Genomic DNA, 23,700 nt, shown 5'->3' with positions numbered 1-23,700 from the left:
TGACAGAGCCCCTGTTCAATCACACAAAGAAGATTAAACAAGATAGCAGTGACAGGTGGTACAGAAGTCGGTGGTGATAGTGTGAGCAACTATATTACAATAAAAGAGGTACCTTTCCATCAACAGCAAGGAAGAGGGGAATATGTACACTGCTCTCCCCCTTTTCCTGGGGTACTGAAATTATTATGCAGCATTAATGCAACACGTTTACTGTTCACAGGGCTTTTTGCTAGCATTTGCAGAAACCCCCTCGGGTGGAAACATGTTATTGGTGTTTTATGGACAAGGGACTGAGGTCAAGGGCTGTTTCTCATTATACGTTCTATATCTGAGAGCGGAAAGCACATTGCAAAGTATACATCAGAAGCAGCTTGCTTGATGGGGCAAGGCCACTACCCTAGTTTCCTGGCAGGCAGGCAGCTCTACAGGTGAGGAGGAAAGGGAGGTCAGTGCAGTGCAAATGTACCAGCCAGAGTAGGAGCTACTAGCCATGATGGCTATAGGTTCTACCTTCACTGTTAGATGCATTGTGACTCAGATACCAGTTGTTGGGAATCAAAGTTGGGCAGAGGGCTGTTGTGCTCTTGCTTGGTTTGCAGGCTTCCCACAGGAATCTGGCTGACACTGTGCAAACAAGATGCTGGACTAGATGGGGCATTGGCCTGATCCAGCAAGCTTGTTTATGTTCTACATCCACTGTCAGAGGCAATATGCCTCTGAGTACCAGTGCTGGGAATCACAAGTGGAGAGAGTGTGAAGGCACCCAGGTCCTGCTTTTATGCTTCCAAGAGACATCCGGGATGCTGGATCATGAGACATTGGTCTGATACAGCAGGGCTCTTTTTAAAGCTATACTTCGTGAGTGGAAAGCCACGCTGTACATGCATGTTCATTTTTTCCGCTTCACATATTAAGTGTGAATTTTGTAGGCAGGCATCTGGATCTCTGTACAAAATAAGTCACAAGAGGCGGTCCTGAAAGCAGCATAACTTGCCCAGAGGAAGGGGCAATTCAGCTCAGCTTGAATTTTATGAGAACCAAAATACAGCCACCCTTTAAAATTCATACTTCCCTGAATTTTGCAATGCCATTCTCCAGACAAAATATGTGTAAAAAAAGATTTGTAGGCTAGCACAAATCTTATATAAAGATGCATATATTAATGAAAGCAACATGCAAAAATGGATTGGATTAGGTAGAAGCGCTTTGCAAAAAATGAGTATATTGGGCAAAATTGCATGCAAAATGTGCTAAGTAGGGGGAAAATCACACTGATGAATTCTCATGAGGCCTTTTTTGTTGTTTAAAAAGGGAGTCCCAAACTTGTGGAAATGTCAAGAACTGAACCTATGGTTGGTAATGAGAAACTCAGAAAGAAACTAAGAAGTTGACAGGTTTAATCACCCAACCACCCCTATTTGAGGACCCACTCCTGGAAACCCCCCAAAGGGCATCCTGACTCCCCTCCCCCCCCAAAAGTGGCCTTGTGTTGTTTGTCTCCTGCTATGCTGAGCAAGAGTTTCATGTAGTTCTTGCCCCCCAAGTTGCTGCCTGTTACATGTAAGCCCTGCAGGGTATTCTGTTGCTGTCCGTGGAAGCTGAATATGTACATTATGAAACACAGGAATGTGAACTGGGGCATCTGCATGTCTGGGGGGTGGGAATTGTTGTTTTAGTCCCAGTTTCATTATTTTATGTGATTTTCTCTACCATGAGCCCTTCTCTCCGCATTGTTTCACTAGCGGAACTCTGATTTACATTTATAAAAAATAAACCAACAAAGAACAATTGTCTTAGTTAAGCCGCATTATTCACTTACAATAGGTAATATTTCTGGTATTTATTTATTTTTTAAATATAATAACAACAATATGCTCTGTCAAATTGTGCCTTACGTGCTTCAGCTTTGAAGTGCAATCCTTTGCGGAACAGTTGGGAAATGTATTGTGATCTGTTAGAACCTCTTGTTCCTCAAATGTCATAAACTTGAGGTGCTGATTTTTATTTTTTTTAATCAAATTGTTTTAGGGTTAATTGAGCCTTTTCTGCCTGGGACTTGATTCACCTAGCCTTTTTCTGTTTTGATTTCTTTCTTTCTCATTTCAGCTCTATCTCTTGTTTTATTTTTATAAGGAACAAAGGAATAGTATGCATTAATTAAGAGCATTGTTATTATTCTAATAACTCATTTTCATGGGAGATAAACTCTTTAAATGGTTATTAACCCAGAAGTATAGGCAGAGTTGATGGACTGCATCATTCACTATTCATTAGCGGTTGCATCTGTCGTGTTCTTTGCCCTTTCCCAATGGGGCCAACTTGTTCCTGGGATGCCAATAACGACAGCCTCATTTGTAGCAATGAGATGTTAACAGACTGGGTAGGGTTGCTATAGAGGTTAGGGTTGCTACTGTGCCTTTGTTCAAACATAAATATTGTGCCTATAATGTTCCAATCAAACATAAATATTGTGCCTATAATGTTCCAATTGCATTGATGTTGAGGCCCAGGTTAGACCCGGTCTGCACCCTACATTAAAAACGCTGTTACTCTGCTTTGAACAATCATGATTTCTTCCAAAGATTACTTGAAATACAGGTGCTGAAAAGTGTATTTATTTGCTTATGCCATCTGTGAGTAAGGTTCACCATTTTGTGTGTTTTTTTTAAAAAAATCAAGCAGTGTATGAATTTTACAAAATAAATGAATATATCCTGCCTTTCTTCCAAAGAGCTCAAGGTGGCATACATGGTTGTCCCCATCTCAGTTCATTCCCACAACAGCCCTGCAAAGTAGGTTAGGCTGGGGGCAATGACTGTCCCAATGAGTTTCATAAGTGTATGGGGATACAAACCCAAGTCTGCCAGTTCACTTTCAGGCACTCTAACTACTACACCACACTGCTCTTGTTAGGTGATCCCTATTCCCCCACACAGCCACAGTTCCCAGAGTGGGTGTCTTATACACCACATTGTTTTTGTTTTGTTTTGTTTTGTTTTTAAAAATGAGAGTACAGTTTGTGAATGTATATACAGTTTGTGAATGTTTGTAAATAAACAAATTGCAACGCATTTATTTTAGCCTTAGATTAGCTGCAGGGCTCTTTCAGCTTGAGTTCAAGCTGGTCTGCAGAGGAACATTTCCCCTTGAATTCAGCTTGATTTCCCTGCAAAGGGAAACAGCTGCGAAGGACAAAGCTTCCTTTGCCTGCATAGCTTGAAGAAATCAAATTATGTAGGCAAAGGGACTTCTTTCCTACAGAGCCTGGCTGCCTTTGCCCATAAGGTTTGAAATCCAGCTGGTCTGTAAAGGGAAATGCTTCACCTGATTGATGTCATGTGACTGACAATTGGATGGCCCTGGCAACCTGTCAATGTGTCCCATGGGGAGAGGCAGGCATCAGGATCCAGCCCCCTACCCCTAATTCATGGTGCGTATGCAACTTAACATGGTATTTTTATGTCTTGTGTTTATGTGTCTATGTGCACACACTAACACACACATAATCATTTTGGTATTACTTTTTATATATGTATATAAAAAAAAAATATCTGGAAGATGCCAACTTATTCCAGAAAGATAAACTTTCTCCTGGGATGACAAGTAGGGACTCCAGATTGTATCTGTCATATTGAGCCAGTGGTTTGATTTCTTTAGTTTAATACAGAAAGATCAAAATTTGGACATTTAAGGCTGATGTTAGGAACACAGTGAATGCAAAGTGTATGGCTGTGGTTGTGTAGTGGAGGAGGAATCTCTGAGGAAAGGATTAACAATTCCACCTGTTGACTACATGCATATTACAAACCACCCAACTTTCATTCAGTCAATAGCTGCTTCACGTTTGCATCAATTTAGTAACTGGTTGGAATTTTCTTCGTGGACCAAAGGCTCCAGGAATGGCCATAGCTCAGTGGGAGAGCATCTACTTTGCATCCAGAAAGTCCCACATCACTTCCCAGCATCTTCAAGTAGAGAAACCCTAGCCTAGAACCTTGGAGAGCTGTTGCCATTCAGTGTAGATCAGGGTTTCCTAAACTTGGGTCTCCATCTGTCTTTGGACTACAATTCCCATCATCCTTGATCACTGGTCCTGCTAGCTAGAAACGATGGGAGTTGTAGTCCAAAAACACCTGGAGACCCAAGTTTGGGAAACCCTGGTGTAGATGGACCAATGGTCTGACACAGTGTAATGCAGCTTCCAGTGACCCCACTGTACTCAAGCAGAGCCTAAAAGAAGTATTTTCTTGCTACAGACCATCTTTCCATCCCAACCAGTTACCAAATCAACACAGACCTCTCAGCAGTTAGTCTTCCACATTATGGAAATCAGCAAGTTATGATGACAATGAGAGACAGACAAGTGTGTGAAATTATACAAAACAATGTCAAAAATGGCAGGTAACAAGGGGCACAGATGCCCTTTAATGCAAACAGTACAAGTGTCATGTGGCACACGTCCATCATTAATGCTCCCAGCCCTTGATATGTATAACTTCCCCATTCTAGACAATAGATGTCTGTTTGATGGATAGATGGATTGTCCACATGTCATACAAGATCACAATTTGTGTCTGAACTGACCCTTACTTGACTTCATTCTTGTGACTTGTTTGCCACATCACATCCCTCATTAAGTGTCCATTGACTGATCTTTAATTTCTGCCTTGCTTAATGGCTAGGTTATGGGGGTTGCCTGTGTCATTTTCTTGTAAACTCAAATTCTTATATGGCCAGTGGTGATTGCACATTTCAGAAAGGTATCTGATAAACAGCTGGAATGGTATGCATTTTTTTCCTCCTTGCTTTGTGAAACTGGGAACTGCAATTCAAAGTGTGAAGCCTCTAAATTGAGCCCCATGGTGCCTGTGCTCAAGGTAAGTTTTGTATTAATTGAACTCAATTCACAGCTGATTATTGGGTTTTTTTCCTCCCCCCTAGGTACTCCATTAACAAAGATCCAGCTGAATGGTTGGAAATTGACCCTACGAATGGTACAATTCGCACCAGGGGTGTCCTTGATCGTGAATCGCCATTTGTTATCAACAATGTGTACACTGCACACTTACTGGCAATAGATAATGGTGAGTAATGGCAATTGATGAAAGAAGAAAGTGGTTGGTTGACATGCTTTTCATCCCATTCATTGTATGTCACAGTTTCCTGAAGAATCATTAAGAACAGCTCTGTTGAATCAGGCCAGTGGCCCATCTAGTCTAGCATCCTGTTCTCACAGTGGCCAACTAGATGTCCCACTGGGAAGCTTTCAAACTAGATGACTGCAGCAGCTCAACAAAAGCATCATTGGTGGTCATTGACTACGCTTGCTGGGGCTGATGGGAGTTGTAGTTCAGCAACATCTAGGAGGTCCAAGGCCCCCCACCCCTGCTGTGAACAATACTGAGCTAGATGGACTAACAGTCTGATTTGGTATGAGATAGTTTCCCATGTTTCCATATCCATTCATGCACATCCATTCACAAACAAGCAGCCAATGCCTCTTGCCTTCATTCATCCATCTATTATACATTTGCAAAGTGGCCGTCTTCTTTTTCCAGTGGATCCAGCAAAAGAAAAATCTCAGAAATGTTCTCAAAAAGATTGTCATTTGAGAGATTGCTTTTCAGCTTTGACTCTGTTAGAAAGGAGCATCCCCATTGTGAGGATGTATTTCTTGAAGAAAATAAAGGTCTACAGACCAGTCCTCAGGAGGTTGGATATATTAGCATTAACAGATTTAATTTTGCCCCCCCCCCAAAAAAAAAGAAATGATTTCAAGCCCCTAGCACCACAGTTCCAATAACTAGCTTGACACACCAGAGACTATCCCATTTAACGTATAATAGCAATTGCATTGAAAAGACAATTAAAAACCCCTTGTTAAAATGCAATATTTTAAACATATTTTGTGGATTAAGGTTCCTTCTGTCGCACATAATCTAAATTGGAAGGATTTTATGAAAACTCATTGCAAGTTACTTTTGTCGCACATTAAAGCCTGAGATGGGAGGGAGAGATGCTGCCTTTTCCTGAACAGCTGAAAGGCACAAAATAAATAAGGGCTTTGTGTGTAATGTTAGAAAAGCTAATATGCTTAACACTTCTCGGGGATGCAGCTGGTTTTTTAGCTGCAGCGATGAATTGTGAAATGCTCTTTTTAAGAGGGTAATTTTACCATCTTTTTCATATTGCACGAGTCAGTACAAGGGAACATTTGCAAGGTTTTGACAAGAATATGGCTTTAAAATGCAAAACGGAGAGCAGGAAGAAGGTCCCCTTTGCCATGGTGATTTACTCGGATATTCATAAATGTACGTCTCTCGCAGAGCCATTTCTGTGGGAGACATTTAAAAAAAAAAAAAATGCTATTGAAATTATTCCGCATTCCACATTTGTTGGTTTTGGATAATGCATCTTTTGTCGAGTGTTTGTGTTAGCTGTAATGTGATTAGAACCATAAGTTGCTGTTTGCAAAGCAATGTGTAGGAAGCTGGTATTAGGAGGAGATGAATGTTCATACACTTGGAGCAATGACTGCAGCAGGGAGGGGGAACCCTGTTCAGACCCAAGGCTGCTTTCACTTCTGGATGACCTGCCAGCAGCCACATGCCACCTGTGGGTAGGGCACGGAGCAAAAGTGGATGGTGTTGGAAATGCCAGTGTTAACCTTTTAGAGTGGGCTAGTTTGGAAGGGACGCGGGTGGCGCTGTGGGTAAAACCTCAGTGCCTAGGACTTGCCGATCGCATGGTCGGTGGTTCGAATCCCCGTGGCGGGGTGAGCTCCCGTCTTCCCATCCCAGCTCCTGCCCACCTAGCAGTTCGAAAGCACCCCTAAGTGCAAGTAGATAAATAGGTACCGCTTTATAGCGGGAAGGTAAATGGCGTTTCCGTTTGCTGCACTGGTGCTGGCTCGCCAGAGCAACTTCATCACGCTGGCCACGTGACCCGGAAGTGTCTCCAGACAGCGCTGGCCCCCGGCCTCTTAAGTGAGATGGGCGCACAACCCCAGAGTCAGACACGACTGGCCCGTACGGGCAGGGGTACCTTTACCTTTACTAATTTCTGCCCATGCTCTAGCCCACACACCTGTCTCTGTCCTCCTTGCTGACTAGCAAGAGGCATTATCAGAGTTCAAGGACTCAATCATAGCTGGGCAAAGATACTCAAGGAGTATGTAGAGCAGTGCTAGAGTCCTGGGTTGGGTTCTGGGAGCCGGACAGATGTGGTGAGCTGCATTTGGCCACAGGTCTAATGTTCCCCACCTCTCAACTACAGCAGAAAGGCAGCCTTCAAAGGAGATGCATCCCTCTAGACATAGCGCTCAACTTTAGTCCAGGAGTTCCAATGAATTCTCATGAGTAGGTGGACATTCTCTGCCACTGCTTAAAAGCTTGTCAGGTAGGCTGGGGAACTTGCTGGAACAACTGCAGAGATTCTGTGCAGCCCTGAAACTCAGGTTACTAATCTGGGACTTGTAGACCTTGCCCCTGGACCAGCGTTATAGCTGCCCATCCTTCACCTTGTAAGGGCTCCTGGGCTACATCTGACTCTTTCCTTGCCGCTGAGTGTATACTGTTAATCTGCTTTTATAATGCCTCACTTTGATACATCTAAGTAAGTACATGTAGTGCCATGTGGGTTTTTTTTTCTTTTTTTGGGGGGGGGGGAGCCAAACCAAAGTAGGTCTTTGGTCCCATCTAGCAGGCCTCCTGTTATGTGTACAATTAAATCCACAATTCCATCCAGAGCCCTTTTGGCTTCTGAGAATTGCACATCAGTGCCTTCACTGTTCTCCTTCACAGAGAACTTGAAGGACCACACATTTCCACAGTTTTACTGACTGTGTGCAAGTCAGTAACTTAAACACTGTGATGAATGGATGATCCAATGTTCAGCTGCTTGAGCTCAAGCTGCAGCTAGTGCCATATTGACTATTAATAGCAGGGTAGCTTAACCTACAGTTCACGGAAACCAGCTGCAAGCTGATGGTTATGTTCAGGGTTCACTAAGTGACTAGCTCAAGATTTGTGATGGTGCGCTTTAGCATCAGCTTAGGTCAATTCCCTCCACTGGGTTTGGTTCCTTGAAGGAATATTGTTGATCTCTGTCATTCTGTGACCAAACTTAAGGCACAAATGCAATGAAATTATTCCTCTATAATTTCCCTAGCCAACCAACACTAATGCTTAATTTTCTCAAGATTATTATGTTCCCAATGAGCTACGTAATGCATGTAGGCTGGCGCTTGGATAATCCAAAGCAAGTATGAAATGATTCCTAGATCTTTCAGAGAAGGTTAAATTAACTGAAAGAGTATCAAATGGAAATACTTTGCTCTCTCTGGGAGAGCAGTGACATCTATAAATGTCAGTGCTAACATACCGGTGTTGTTTTGGGGTTTTTTTGTCCCTTTAATATTACTAGGAAGTTGGGATGGGAGGGAGATTAGATCCAGGTCACATTTAAGCATGAACCTACCTAATTCAGACTTTCTGAAACAACATGCAAACTAAAACACAGCCACCCTTTGAAATCCTTGCTTCTCCAAATTTTTCAGTGCAGTTCTCCAGCAAAGTATTGTGTGCAAAAATGCACATACTAGGGTAATGTGTGCATAGAAATGCATTGTGTTAGTCAACATGACATACAAACTTGTGTATTTAGCAGGAAGCTGCTGAATTTTCAAGAAGAGCTTTCTTTTTCTAAATCAATGTGGAAATTTCGAGAACTGAACTTAAGCTAGGAGCAGTGAGAAACTGAGAGAAACTGAAACTAACAGATAGACCCATCCCCTCTGGGGAGGACCCCTGACTTAATGGCAGAGCCCATTTTCAGCATGCGGAATGCCCTGAGTTCAAATTCAGCGAAGAAAGAGTTTCAGATAGTGGAACTAAGAAAGCTCCCTGACTGTGAGTCCTGCTAGGCAGTGGTATAGTGGTAAAATTTGAAGGGCAAGAGGTCATAATGACAACCTCCACAGCCACTCTCCCAAAATCAGTCCCATAGGTGTCGCCTCAAGGAGAGTCTAAAATTGCAGTTAGTTGTGTTGTTTCATCATAATCGTCATCATCATTATTATTATCAGGCTGTATGCAGCTAAATAATTTCCCTAGTGCAAAAAGTTTTAGCTGCACAATGGAACTTTCCCACTCTAACCTCTGACCGTGTGACATGTCAACCTGTACCAGTGGTTCCTCCAACCCTCCAGAGAAGATATATGGAGCATGAGAAGAGAGGGTAGAGAAGTTCATTGTGCAGGTAAAATGTCTTGTGCTGGTGGAACTATCTACTTGGATAGTGACGAGAGAGAGAGAGAGAGCATTATTATTTGTATTAACTAAATATCTTCAGTCAGCTGAAATGCAACCTTATTAATCATGAAATGCAAAAAATCCTGGAAATAAGTCAACTGGGAGGAACTTTCAGCTCACTCATAGAACATTTGGAATCAAGAGATGAGCAGGGAGATGGCTAAGTTTGCTGGGGATACCAATCAGTTCTGGGTGATGAAAACAAAGACAGATTATGTGGTGCTCCAAAACGATTGCTTCAAACTAAGTAAAGTAAAGGGGCAAACACAATGTTATGTAAGCAAGTGTAGACTAAGTGTACACTAAGCTAGTTGTTGCGGAATGTGAGTGGAAGAGGGCTGTTATCTTCATATCCTGCTTGTGGACTTCCCAGAAGTATCTTGTTGGTCCTTGTGCGGCAGGCTCTTCTTATGTTGCCAGAACTGAGCTCCACTGAGTCTATTGGGACTTACTCCTGGGTAAGTGTGCACAGACTTGCTTCCTTAAACTCTTATTGGAAAAATCTTTGCTATTGAATAGTTGATGGAGCACAGTATTTAATTTCATAGATAATAAAATGTGACCTTTTCTGTGGATGGGATCTCCCTTTTATAACCCTCTCCTCAATGAATGTCCTAATTTGCTTTGTAGTCTCTTGCTTTCTGTAAAGGTCAAGGCACTATCTGTAGTGTATGTACTCTTATCTCCCCCTTTTTTTATTAAAGGCTTATGTGGACACAGAAGCTCTAATCTATTAAGGGAGAAATTAAATTCTGAAGGAACTTCCACGAAGCAGAGTTAGCACATTAAAGTGGATCAAACCATGTTTAATCTGGGAGTGGATTGAAAATGGAACAGCCAAAGGCAACACTCAGAAAGCATTAGACGTTTCTGGCTACTGAGAGAAAACAAATTTGAATACATATTCAAGTGTGCTTAAAAGTGATTTGCTTCCTTGTTGGTGGGAGCTGTAGCAGCAGAAAACATCAAAGGAAATCCATGGTTGCTATGGACAGCCTTAGATATACTTACATATATTGTGCTTTGGAGATTACTATATTAGCCCGAATATAAACCACACCTTTAAAATTCAAGGAGGGGAGAGAGAAAAAGGCAATACCCAAATATAAGCTGCTCCCTTAAAATTCTGCAGGCACTCACACCCATTCCGTTTTACCATACGTCTGTTTCAGCAGCGATATCGTAAAAGCCAATTTTTGTAAGGTCGTGAATTTAAGCCACACTTTCACTTTTCATGGTTGGAATTTGGAGAAAAAGTGTGGCTTATATTCAGGCCAATACGGTTTAGACAGGTAGAGAAATACAAAGATGGGGAGGTATTGAACAAAAAAAAGAGCCTAGTTGGATGGGGCCATTGGCCCATCTAGTCCAGCATCCTGTTTTCACAGTGTCCAACCAGATGCCTGTGCGAAACTTGCAAGCAGGATCTGAGCACAAGAGCACTTTCCTCTCCTATGGCTTCCGGCAACTGGTATTCAGAGGCATACGGCTGCCAACAGAGGAAGTAGAACCTAAGCTGGATCTATACAGATTTTTAAAAATGCTATAGAAAAAAGCAATAAAAGCTCTTAATGAAAATTTCTATGCATGACATATCACTTCTCTATAGCGCCATCTGGTGTCACATGTTTATAACACACTTATAATGATATAATCAACAAGTGTAGCTGAGTCCCTAGTCATCGTGGCTCATAGCCACTGATGGCCTTATCCCTCATGAATTTGTCTAATCTTCTGTTAAAGTCATCCAAGTTAGTGGCCATCACCAAGGTGAAGGCAGTGGTGGTCTTTCTTTCTTTTTTCAGTCCCCAAGATGATTTTATGATTTCCCCCTCCCTCCAAAATTGCCATACTTCTCTCCCCCCCCCCCCAATTCTGGTGGCATGTTTGGAACTAGCAAATCAAAAACCTCCACTGATCTGCCTTGGTGTGCCCCAGACATGCCTCATTTTGTCCTCTCCATCATCAGTGCACTGAAAGTGGAGCAGGGACACCACAGATGCAAGGGGGACAAACTACTCCATCTATGAAGGACAAGATCCTATTGACCCAGGCATGTCCTCCGGGGAACCATAAGATTGCAGCCTGAGCACAACTGCAGGTGATAGATGATACATAGATAGATGATAGATAGATAGATAGATAGATAGATAGATAGATAGATAGATAATAGATAGATAGATGATAGATAGATAGATAGATAGATAGATGATAGATAAGCAAAATATCAGAGGAATATAGGATTCTGCCTAATATTGAGTTAAGTCATTGATTCATCTAGTGTTGTCTGCACACTGACTGGGAACAGCCCTCCACAATTTCAGGTAGGGGTTAGTTTTCCAGCCCTACCTGGGGGTTCTAAGGACCTTATGCATGCAGAGCAGATGTTCTACCACTGAGCTATGACCCTTGTTACTTTTTTGTATTTATTTTTTTAAGATACTGCTTTGAACTTAAATAAGATTTCAAATTTCACACTGCTGGAGCTTTTTATCAGTTAAAGGCTTTTAATTTACTTAAAATGTGTTTGAAGTTACCAGGCAGCAGATTTATATTTATTTCTTTTTTGCAAGTTATTTGTCACACTGCAGGTATTCTCTCCCCATCCACCCCCACTTTCTGTCACACAGGATGGAATGCCTCTTCCAAGATGATGCTTGCTGTGACACACGCATGCATCATCCGCAAACAAAGATGCTATGCATCTTATTCCAGAAGTATGCTTACCCATTTGCAAATATATGCAAATGTCACTGATAAGACGAATTGACTAGAACTCATATGATAAATCAACTGAAGGCTTGTTTAAAGAAGAGAAAAGTTGCTCAAATTTCCCAATTTACCAACGTGGGCTGGGAGAATAGGAACATGGGAATCTGCCTTGTACCGAGCGTTGGACTACTGGTCTATCCAGCTCTGTTATCATCCACAGCAACATCTCTCCAGGGGCTCACCCCCATCGTTCTGCCCGGACACTGAGGTCCAGCTCCGAGGGCCTTCTGGTGGTTCCCTCACTGCGAGAGGCCAAGTTACAGGGAACCAGGTAGAGGGCCTTCTTGGTAGTGGCGCCCGCCCTGTGGAATGCCCTCCCATCAGATGTCAAAGCATTAACAACTACCTGACATTCAAAAGACATCTGAAGGCAGCACTGTTCAGGGAAGTTTTTAATATGTGACATTTTAGTGTATTTTTCATCTTTGTTGGAAGCCGCCGAGAGTGGCTGGGGAAACCCAGCCAGATGGGCAGGGTACAAATAATAAATTATTATTATTATTATAAGGGACTCTCCCAGTCCTACCTGGGGATGCCTGAGACCAGGGACCTTCTGCATGCAAAGCACATGCTGCACCACTGAGCTACAACCCTTCTCTTTTAGGATTACATAGGTGCAGAGTGTGGCTGCAAACTAAAGCAGGTTTGCATTTAAGTGCCTATGGTAGCCATAGGCGACTAGGAATTCTGTGCAGGTGGGTGTGAAGAAAACATGCATTAGAAAAGTACAGAGGGCTACTGTTGGAAGGGCATTGCTTTCTGTCCCTGCCCTGCCAGCAGGCTAATAACATTTGTGGGCTTGTCTAAATCTCCATTAGTAGAGAATACACAGGCACACACTTTCCCATTGACCACAGTATTGGGGGCTATTTGGTTTATGACAGGGTTAGAGAGCCTCAGGCTTGGAGGCCAAATGTGGCCATCCAGGACTCCACATCTGGCTCTCAGAACTCTCCCTAGGCCACACCTCTCACCAGCCCCACCTTACACCCTTCTCACATGCATTTGCCAGGCTGAAATGTTCCCTTGAATTCTGATACTGCCCCTTGCTTGTCGGGATGGAGGGGCATAGAGGGCTATGTGAGTGTGCGTAGAAATCAGCCTTCTGTACAATTTTGCTCTGTCACTTCTACCTCTGGCCCACCCACTAGTGGCATGTGGCCCCCAGAATGTTGTTCAGAAGAGAATATGGCCCTCAGACTGAAAAAGTTCCTCACATTGGTGTATGCCGTGGACTTGCGTGGGGGGGGGGGCTATTTAAACTGACATGGAAGCCCACTCTCTCATGCCTACAAAGGAGAACATGAATTGGCTTCTTCAACTTACCTTCTGGATGATCAGAGATCAGCTAAGAAGATAATGCTATCTAATCTATCTATCTATCTATCTATCTATGCCGCAGATAAACAAATAGAGGTGAGCTTAATTACCCTCCTGGAGCTCTGTGAATCTTCATTTCCAGTCTCCATGTTTGATGCAGAGAAAATGACAGGTGATATGAGGAAGATGCAAGCAAAATAACTAAAAAGTGCTGCCTAATAATTCAGTTAGGAGTTGTCTTTCCATCTGCCGTAACCTGTTTATATACATCATGATGCCTGAAATTAAATTACTGCAGATTGATTCCACCTAAAACACACTATTTGGAAAGAAATCAGGCAATTAGTGGCCATGGCAACCCAATTAAGCTGCATTTACACCCTTTATTTTAATTGCTCTATTAATTGAAGAGGGAAAATAAATGGAATGCTCAGCCTTTACTTGTCATTTTAAGTTTTAGCAAAATATGAATTGCAGAGAAAATATCATTGAAATTAGTCACTATGAACTGCAGGTTTGGGGAAAGAGAAAAATTAATTTGCAGCAAACTGGTCTTAAGATGGATGGCGCACGTTAGTAGCTATTTGATAAGAGCTTTGCTTTTTGAAGTACAATTACTCAAATGTAGAAACTGAACACATTATTGAAATATATGAGTGATTGTAGTTTTAAAGGGCAGTTTGTTTTTTTATGAATTGTTGAGTGAAATATATGTTAGGGAGGATGGAGTGGGCTGGGGAGACACTGAGATTCAGCTCTGCATTATGGATCTGCTTCTTTCCAAAAGTGAGAGGAATGCATTTAAATTGGAGCATTTTGTATCAGCTGAAGATGCACAGAAATGATTGATTTTAAGTCAAGTGCAGAGATATTAACAGGATCACATGAAGTGAAATCAACTAGTAAGGCGGACAAGTCAAGAAGATTGGAAGACCGAGGACTGATTAACACTTGCGCGTCTGTTAAAAGTTGGCTCATTGTCTTGTGGTGATGTTCATGCCTGTGGTTGTTAAGATCTTCCAGAGCAGCAGTACCACCAATTTCTTCCCTCTCCTCTTTCCTCTTCATTTTACTTTAAAAATATAGGCAACAGGGGGGAAAGAATACTGCATAACAATACAATAAGACCACTAATTAAATCAGGGGTGTATAACCTGGTGTGCTCTTGATGTTGCTGAACTCTATCTCACCTCAGCCTTAGTTAGCATGATCAGTCATCTGGTATTAGGGAAGTTGTAGCCCAGCAGTGTCTGCAAGGCCACTCTTAGCTGGTGTGTGCATAATAACTATTGGCAGACCTGTCCTCCATGATTGGTCTAATTATTTCACCACATGCTGTGGCCATGAGTCACATGAGTTCATTCTTCTGTGTTGAACAACAGAGCTCCCTATTTGTTTGTCTTGTACTCATAGCCGATCAGTTCCTTTGTATCAGGGGTCAGCAAAATTTTTCAGCAGAGGGGCCGTCCACTGTCCCTCAGACCTTGTGGGAGGCCGGACTATATTTTGGAGAGAGAAAAAGAACGAATTCCTATGCCCCACAAATAACCCAGAGATGCATTTTAAATAAAAGGACACATTCTACTCATGTAAAAACACGCTGATTCCCAGACTGTCTGCGGGCCAGGTTTAGAAAGCAGTTGGGCCAGATCCAGCCCCCAGGCCTTAGTTTGTCTACCCATGCTTTGGCTGGCTTCAGTGCCTGGTTCAGGTGATGGGAAGCTGTAGCCCTCCATATGTTAGTAGACTCCAACTCCTATAGGCCCCAGCCAGCATGGCCAATGGTCAGAGATGAAGAGAGCCAGAGTCCAACAACAACTAGATCCAACAAATCCACAGGTGAACCACCCCTGGATTTGAACCAAGAAATACCCTCAAGTGTCTATAGCAGAGGTGGAGAACTGTGGCCCTGCAGATGTTGTTGAACTCCAACTTTCATCAGCTCCAGTCAAGGCTCAGGGATGAAGGGACTTTTAGTCTGGAGGGCCACAGGTTCGCCACATCAGGTTCACCAGAAATGTTGATCTAGAGAAATGTTCACCAACAATAGACAGCTGACATACAAAGCAGAAGATGGTAAAGATCTAACATTTTGCACACAACTCTATTCTTTTAATCCAGAATTGTGGGCATATATTTATTCTAGGTTTTGTTGTTGTTTAGTCATTTAGTCATGTCTGACTCTTCGTGACCCCATGGACCAGAGCACGGCAGGCACTCTTGTCTTCCACTGCCTCCTGCAGTTTTGTCAAACTCATGTTGGTAGCTTCGAGAATACTGTCCAACCATCACGTCCTCTGTCGTCCCCTTCTTCTTATGCCCTCAATCTTTCACAACATCAGGGGCTTTTCCAGGAAGTCTTCTCTTCTCATGAGGTGACCAAAGTATTGGAGCCTCAGCTTCAGGATGTGTCCTTTTAGTGAGCACTCAGGGCTGATTTCCTTCTTGCAGTCCATGGGACTCTCAAGAGTCTCTTCCAGCACCATAATTCAAAAGCATCAATTCTTCAGCAATCAGCCTTCTTTATGGTCCAGCTCTCACTTCCATACATCACTACTGGGAAAACCATAGCTTTAACTTATACGGACCTTTGTCGGCAAGGTGATGTCTCTGCTTTTTAAGATGCTGTTTAAGTTTGTCATTGCTTTTCTTTATTCTAGGTTAATAAACCTGATAAACGAGTGTGACCTTGCAAAGGGACACATTTCTGCATATAGATAGTTTGCAACTCCCTTCCCCACCATTTCAACTTTCTAGTCCTTTTATGCAAGCATTTAGATTCCTCCCTGCCCCAACTATACAGCATGTTGTTTTTAATAAAAGCATTTTTTTAAAAAAGAGGAGTGCCATCTTTTCGATCCACCTAGGGATTTGGTTGGATGGCCACATATCAAGTTCGGAACCATCTTTGGGTATTTTCTGAAGCACTTCTTTCTCTTTCTTTTCACAACGATATTAAATACATACACAAAGCAGCCCACAGAGTGTAGCAGTCACCACATCCCTTAAAAGCAAAGGCAAGGAAAAGGCTGAAATGAGAGCACCGGGGTAGGAAAATCCAAGTCTAAGCTCAAGGTCACTAAGGTCATCACAGGCCTAAATTGTGCTCTTTGATACATAGCAGTGAATTCGGAATAAATTCCACTGTCTCCTATGAAAGAGCTGCCTACATGAACTGGGTTGAAATATAAAGCATTGAAAGCATTGGAAAGAAAGACGAAGAAAAGTGTATAGATTTTGGGCAACTTTTGTCCCCCCAACCAACATGCACAAAAGTGCTTCCTGAATCTGAGAATTTTAATTGGAGTTCTGTACAATGGGTGTTGCATGTGATTTTTCCAATGCAATTGTTTCAGAGGGAAGAGGATGGAATGACTTGTCAAGCCAATAGCTGACTTCTGGGGACTTCATTAAAGCTGATGGGTTTGAATCAGGGATAGTGTGAGGTTTCAGAATGGGGGCAGAGCAGTTCACAATGTGAAAGTAATCTGGAACTGCACTGAAGCACAACAGTTTTTGAATATGGGTGGGATGAAAATAGAATTTATCAAAAGCCAATAGAATTTATCAAAAGCCAACCCACAAATTCCTACTTAACTGTGAATGGCATCTGGATGACCCCCACTACACAAGGGTAGGAGAGCAAGATGCCACTACAAAGAAGGAGGATGAGTCAGAAGAGGGTCTAACCTTCTACCCCAAGCCAGATAGCCAAAACAGGCCACATGGTGAAGAGCAAATGCCCTCCCACTGTTGGAAGAAAGCAACATGAGACTTCCTCCTTCATTGGGTTGGAACAAAACCACCCCCAAATAAAGTTGTGAGTGATGTTATTATACTTCTTCATTATCTTATAATTATAGCATGTCTTTGTTCCATCTTGGAAAAGAAAGTGACATAGATGTGGTCTCCAGGAAGTCACCTATCCAGGCCATAAGAAGACATGCTTAGCTTTAACAATGTGGTGGCCTTGTGTACCTTCAGGCCAAACCCTGTGACCCTACACAGGGACGTTGCTCTCATTAGGCTGGCTAGGCAGCCGCCTTGGGCGGAAACCTCAGAGGGGTGCAGTACTGACCTTTGAGGGGTACAGCTTTATACAGATTAATTTTTGTTACATATTATAAATTCCTGATAATATGTTACATTTGAAGAACTTTATCATTTCTATGAGACATCTGTTTTTGAAAACTGAAGTTAGAAAAACATTGGGGATTCAAATAGTTAGCATTGCCTAGGGTGCAAAATAGCTTGGCACTAGTACTGACAAGGCATCTTGGGAACCTCAGACCTGAAGGCCGAACATGGACCTCCATGTGTCTCTATCTGGCCCTCTGGGCTCTCTCCAGGCCACGCATCCACTGGAGCTGCACTCATCACCACCCTTGTTTCAGATCATTCTTAAGTGTTCCTGCCTGGCCTGCAAAGTCCTTGAACTCTGAAAATGCTTTTTGTTTGTCTAAATGTCAGCAAGCGTAGACTCTGGTCTTTCAAATTTCAGCGGCACTCTGTGTGAGCCCAAAATTCAGTCCCCACCCCCCACTTCTCACCTTCTGTTCTGTATGTGCACAATGCCATAATTATGACACCCTGTGGCATGCCACCCTCCTCAGCTCAGTGCCCAGTGTTGGGGAACCAGTCTCCCTGCCCTAAATCCACCTCTGATGTCTACCCACTTTAGCCACTGGCCCCAACCATCACTGGCATGTGGGCCCTGGATAGTTTCCAGAAAAAAATAACCTCCCATCTGTGCACTCCATCTACCCTGTCCTTTGCAAAATGTCTGCAAGCTTTCCAGAGAAGATAATTGTCACCTTAGACTTGCTTACTGTTCCCTCCACACACACCCCCCCCCCCGCATTACTAGCAATTTTGTGAGAGTGAGATCAGCCGCTTATACTTCTTAAGATTATGTTCACTTCCAGCTATACCACAGCTTTAAGAAGTGTTCTGTTAATACAATTCATTAGCATGGTTCTTTCTTTCTTTTCCCCCTTCTGTGAGATGACAATAAGTTTGTCTCTAAGAAGGGCTTCCAGAATAATTTAGAAATTCTGATTAAAGTTCCTTTAAAGTTCCTTTCTCCTAATTGCCACTGATAAGAAATTCTCATAGAAAAGGGATTTAGATAAATGTTCTATGGTATTGCCAGACACAAAGAACTAGCGGTTTGAAGCTACCCCCTGATCTAATCAAAAATATTCAATCTCATTAATAATACTGTCTCTCCGTATTCACAAATGGCTGCTTTTGACTCTACTGTGTTCTTATTAATTGCACACATTTTTACTGTCATTTTAGCATTTTGTTTCTTGGTTGTCCTATGACCACAGATTACATTCTACACATGTACAACCTGTGTACACAAAAGGGGTGTCTGCACATTGCATTCAATGAGTGTTCAGCCTGTGTAACCATGAACACGAACAGTTGAGCTGTTGAGTAAAGTCAGTCAAATGTATCGTTCAACAAGTGTAGTCTGTGTACCCATGTACACAATAGTTGCACTCTCTTTCACGCAAACACCTGTACCTCTTTAGAGACTGCTTATACCTGTGATTATCATAACATGTGAATGAGCCTAAATAGTTGAGCTGTACGCTCATACAGTAATTCAAATGCAACATTCAGTGTGTACAGTCTGTGTACACAGTAGATAAGCTGGAGAAATCAGTCACTACACACCATTTCACACCGGGGGTACGTGTGTGTGTCACACATTCCATTCAGTGAGTATACAGTCTGTGAGCTGTATGTTTGTACACTTATTCATGTGACTTCCAATGAACGTAAATCCACTGTACTAGCGCACAGCAGGTGAACTGCACAAATCGGCAAGTGCGCATCCTTTCACAAGAACACTTGTACCTGTGTCAAGACCACTTGTACTTGTGTTCAGTTTAACATGTAAATGGACCTATTGTGAAGCTAGTTTGCTACTGTGTTGAGCAGAATTTCTCAAAATAGCTGTCTAGGATAAGGACCCCAAGATCATCTGTAGAAGCATCTCTGGTCATTCTCCAAGTTGGTGAGCCACAATTGACCTTCTGAGGGCCAGAGACCAGTGGTGGGTGGAGCAAGAGGCAAAAGTGGGCAAAGGAATGGATGCGACACTTTAGCTTTGTATGGTAGGCTAGTTTCTACATACACTCTCATCCTGTATCTATCCTGTATCCAAGCAAGCAAGAGGCATTGTTAAGAGTTCAGGGGCACATTCCAGGCAGGCAAAAACACTCAAGAAGGTTGGTATTTTATTGAAGTGTTATATTTCCTGTTTGTTGGTGTCAAAAATTTACTTTACTTTTGTTAGCATCCTGCTAACTTTTGCTAGATTCCCCCCCCCCCCCGGATTGAAAGTGGGATATAAATGACTGGAAATTTGTTTATTATTTACGTGGAACATTTATAGCATTCAACAACATTGTAGCATTGTACAAAATACACACATATATACATATTGGTGGTGGGGTGCAGCATTTAAGTGCTAAGAAACATTTTGATTAATTAAAAAGGTGACCCTAATAATTCAAGGAGCTGATTAAATAACAATATATTTTTAATTTAAGTACTTAAAATACTGCAGATGACATCTTAAAAGAGGTGTTCCCTTTCACATGGGGAAAGCATTTTTTTTTAGATTCTGTTTTCTGTGACATGTGTTCACCATATAAAAATAAAATGGGCTGGAGTCGGACTAACTTAACTGCACTCCAAGTGCCACTGAAATCAATGGGACTTAAGTTAATCGGTGTAAATATTGATTTCAGAGGACCTAAATGCAAACAGCTTAGGCTGCAATCCTGTACACACTTAGTTGGAAGCAAGTGCCATGAACTCAGTATGACTTACTTCTGAGTAATTGCTCGTTTTTGCAATCTAAAGTGCATTTCTGTATCAGTTTGCACGAAAAAGATATTGAAAATTCATATGCATGAAAATGCACATGTGTCCTCATATGCACAATTTTGTACCCACATTCCCTAATATATGCATTTTTGCAAGCCATTTCGCCAAATATATTGCTCATGTATAATTTTTTCTGCACACTTCCCGCCCCCCCCCCAACACACACACATATTTTGAAACCTTGCACCATCCCTGTTTCAAACACATAAACTTTAATGCAGCCTCTTTTGGTTGGCAAACTGCAGTGAAAAATTCCAAGAAGTCTGCATTTCAAAGGATATCTGCATTTCAGTTCACATCCTGTTTCAGGAACTGCAAGTTAGATGGCAAATGCATCTGCATCCTTACTTCTGAGTAGTTATGTATAGGATTGCACTGTTAATCCAGCCCCAGTGGAGTAAGCATGCCCCACACATTTCAAACAACTTTTCTTTAAAGATGCCAATTTATGCAGATTTAATTGGTTAGTTGATTAAGACTTTTTTTTAATTGGCTGATAGTCCTAAGTACTGTTATTACAAAAACATTCTGTCATCCTTACGAAAATGTCAAACTTACTCTTGATAATTCCTTCTCTTTGTTGACTTGTTCCAACTGTCTCATATACTGTACATTATATATTTAACATATCTTTATTAGTATTATTATTATTATTAAATTTTTTTTATTTATACTCCACCCTTCCCGGTTCAAAAACTGGGCTCAGGGCAGCTAACATCAAATATAAAACATTGATTAAAATGTGACTTAAAAACAGCATAAAAACAGCATAAAATGCAACATAAATGCAGCATCAATGTCAATAAAATTCAAAAATTCAGGGGTCATTTTTTTGGGGGGGAAACCCCAATCCGTAAACATCAAATGATCACCAGGGCTAACTGGCCAGGTTGGTCCTACTAGGGCCAGCAAGGAGACCAGGGAAGAGTTTAAATGTGAGGTCCCAGAAGGGTTTCTTCATAGAAAAGAAAAGGGAAAGGGAATAGAAGTTCAGGCTAATTCAAATTGAAGGCCAGGCGAATAGCTATAGAAAAGCTATTTAGGTAGTTCCTAAATACACTTTTATAACTGCAATAGAACGAATAATGAGACTATAGTATAGTTAACTTAGTAGTTAATTCAGCCCTGGATGTGTCTATTTATCTCTAGCTTGTCTTTTGATGTATTTCTTGCTGCAAAGTTGCTAACCAGTTACAGTTTATGACCTTGACATTTGCTTGTTTTCCTTTTGGAATTCTGGTGTATTTCATGTAATTGGTTATAAATAATACACATGGATGATAAGTCACCAGAGCACACAAGAGGCAATTTTCTGCTCCTTGTATTGTACATATTAGCCGAGGGATCCTTAAAACATTTAGGGGGTGAAGATGACATGTAAACAAGATAGAGCAAATGAAAATGGTATCTGCAGATGGAGAAACAGGGCCAGATTTGTAATGCTATTGGGTTCTAATTTTTTAAAAAAGAATGCAACATTTTGTTAATATAAGATAAAAAAGAGGGCATAGCAGAAAATAGTATCAGCCCAGTGGAAATAATATACACTGAATTAAAGATAGTGTTTTAATTAAGTGCATGAAAGACTGTCTTTTATGATCATATTTCAAATATTCAAATGCCTGTTTTTTCATCCATTCTCCTCTGACGTGGCTTAATAATATATCAAGAACAAAAAGGGGGGGTGTATAGGAGCCTTTTTGAAAATTCAATTAGTCCAGCACTAAGGGGGAGAAATAATTTCTTTTTCATTAAAAGGAATTCAACCCTTTACTCCTTGTGATGAGAGAGAAAAAGAGAGTCTTGAATTCTGACAATTCTGCCTTTGTTATGCATGTATGTATCTGTAACAGATGAGGTGTCATCCTTGGGATAATTTATCATCCTAACAACTAATATTTTATTACAGTTAGTGATTTCTTGAGATCTAAAGAAAGCAAGCATTATTTCCCCCCTTTCCTGCCAAACTTGTCAGGAGCCATTTCGTAGGCATGTCTGTTTCTCCAGCAGGGTTCTTGGGACTTTGTGACTTAGGGGGCATTCAGATGCGGCGGACATTGTGTTGTTCTCCTCATCCAGCTCCCTCATCCAGACCCCACCTGCCTGCCTTCATACTTACAACCAATCAGCAGGTGGCTCTGTCCACTATTAGCACTGGACCAAACTACTGTTGGTCTCTGTACTTTGACCCTCCCAGTCCCAAAGAACAACAGTAACCACTGTTTAAGAGAAGAAGAACAGCAGTTTGGATCTGATATCCTGCTTTATCACTACCCAAAGGAGTCTCAAAGCGGCTAACATTCTGCTTTCCCTTCCTCCCCCACAACAAACACTCTGTGAGGTGAATGAGGCTGAGAGACTTCAGAGAAGTGTGTCTAGCCCAAGGTCACCCAGCAGCTGCATGTGGAGGAGCGGAGGGGCGAACCCAGTTCCCCAGATTATGAGTCCACCACTCTTAACCACTACACCACACTGGCTCTCAGAGCAGAGCAAGCCAGCAGCATGTTTGATGGATTCAATGCACAAACAGTGCACTAATAGTACCCCAGAACTGTGTCTGTGCCTTCTGGATTTTATGGTAATTTGTAGCTGAGAGATGTGAGGATCCCTTACTGTCTGAGAATGTTTTGTCTTGGTGGTGGCACAGAGAAGTCATTTCATTCTCCATTGACATATGTACCTATGTATCACATGGGGAAAGAATTATGTGAACCATGGACTGCATGGAGACAGTTATAAGATGAAACTGAAAGGACTGCCTGTGCTTGCCCTCCCCATCTACACTTCCAGTCTGCTGCACAAAGGAGCCCACAGCCCGTCGCACTTGCTCCCCACCCCCAATACTGTGTGAATGCTTTGCAATTTGTATTATTTTTATTGAAGTGGAGGAAATATTCCAAGAGCACACAGAAGATACATGCAAGTGCATGTGTTTACTTCTGAAAACAGTTGTTTTGAAAGAGCGTGTGTGTGGCAAAAGTGAGTAGTAATGAGAAATCACACTTTTCACCTTTATATAAGGCCCTTGGATCAACTTTGGAAACTGATGGAAAGTTATTAACACCTGTCAGCCCTTTGTTGGCCTAAGTAGAATGAGGTGCTGGTCTTACTTCTGCTCCCAGAAGACAAGTGTCTATATGGTTCTCACAGTACCTCCAGGGGATCTGTTTCAGACACTGAGTGACAGATTGCACTGGCCACATGGTGTATAAACTACCCTCTCAACCTCTGTGTCTGCTTACTTCCAGCATAGGTGTAAAGTGCATTGGCTGTCAGTTGCATGAAACCTGTTCTCTCTCTCTCTCTCTCTCTCTCTCTCTCTCTCCCCCCCCCCCCCCCACACACACACACTTCAATAGAAGGAGCTATTTCTCCACTGTTTTGCTGCTGT

At 42.0% G+C, this 23,700-nt stretch overlaps 1 protein-coding gene across 2 annotated transcripts in view; it reads left to right on the top strand.

Moving 5' to 3' along the window:
- The window catches only part of CDH13 (cadherin 13), a 671,873-nt gene that overhangs the window by 629,801 nt on the left and 18,372 nt on the right, over positions 1–23,700 (top strand). For both annotated transcript variants that reach the window (XM_083451872.1, XM_083451873.1), the window contains exon 11: positions 4,942–5,084. In XM_083451872.1, the coding sequence (XP_083307998.1) occupies positions 4,942–5,084 (143 nt within the window). The remainder of the gene's footprint in view (positions 1–4,941; positions 5,085–23,700) is intronic.

Source organism: Podarcis tiliguerta (genome assembly GCF_965153285.1).
Source record: "Podarcis tiliguerta genome assembly, chromosome: 8".
NCBI lineage: Eukaryota > Metazoa > Chordata > Lepidosauria > Squamata > Lacertidae > Podarcis > Podarcis tiliguerta.
The sequence above is the reverse complement of the archived record's forward strand: the minus strand, read 5'-3'. Positions and strand labels throughout refer to the sequence as shown.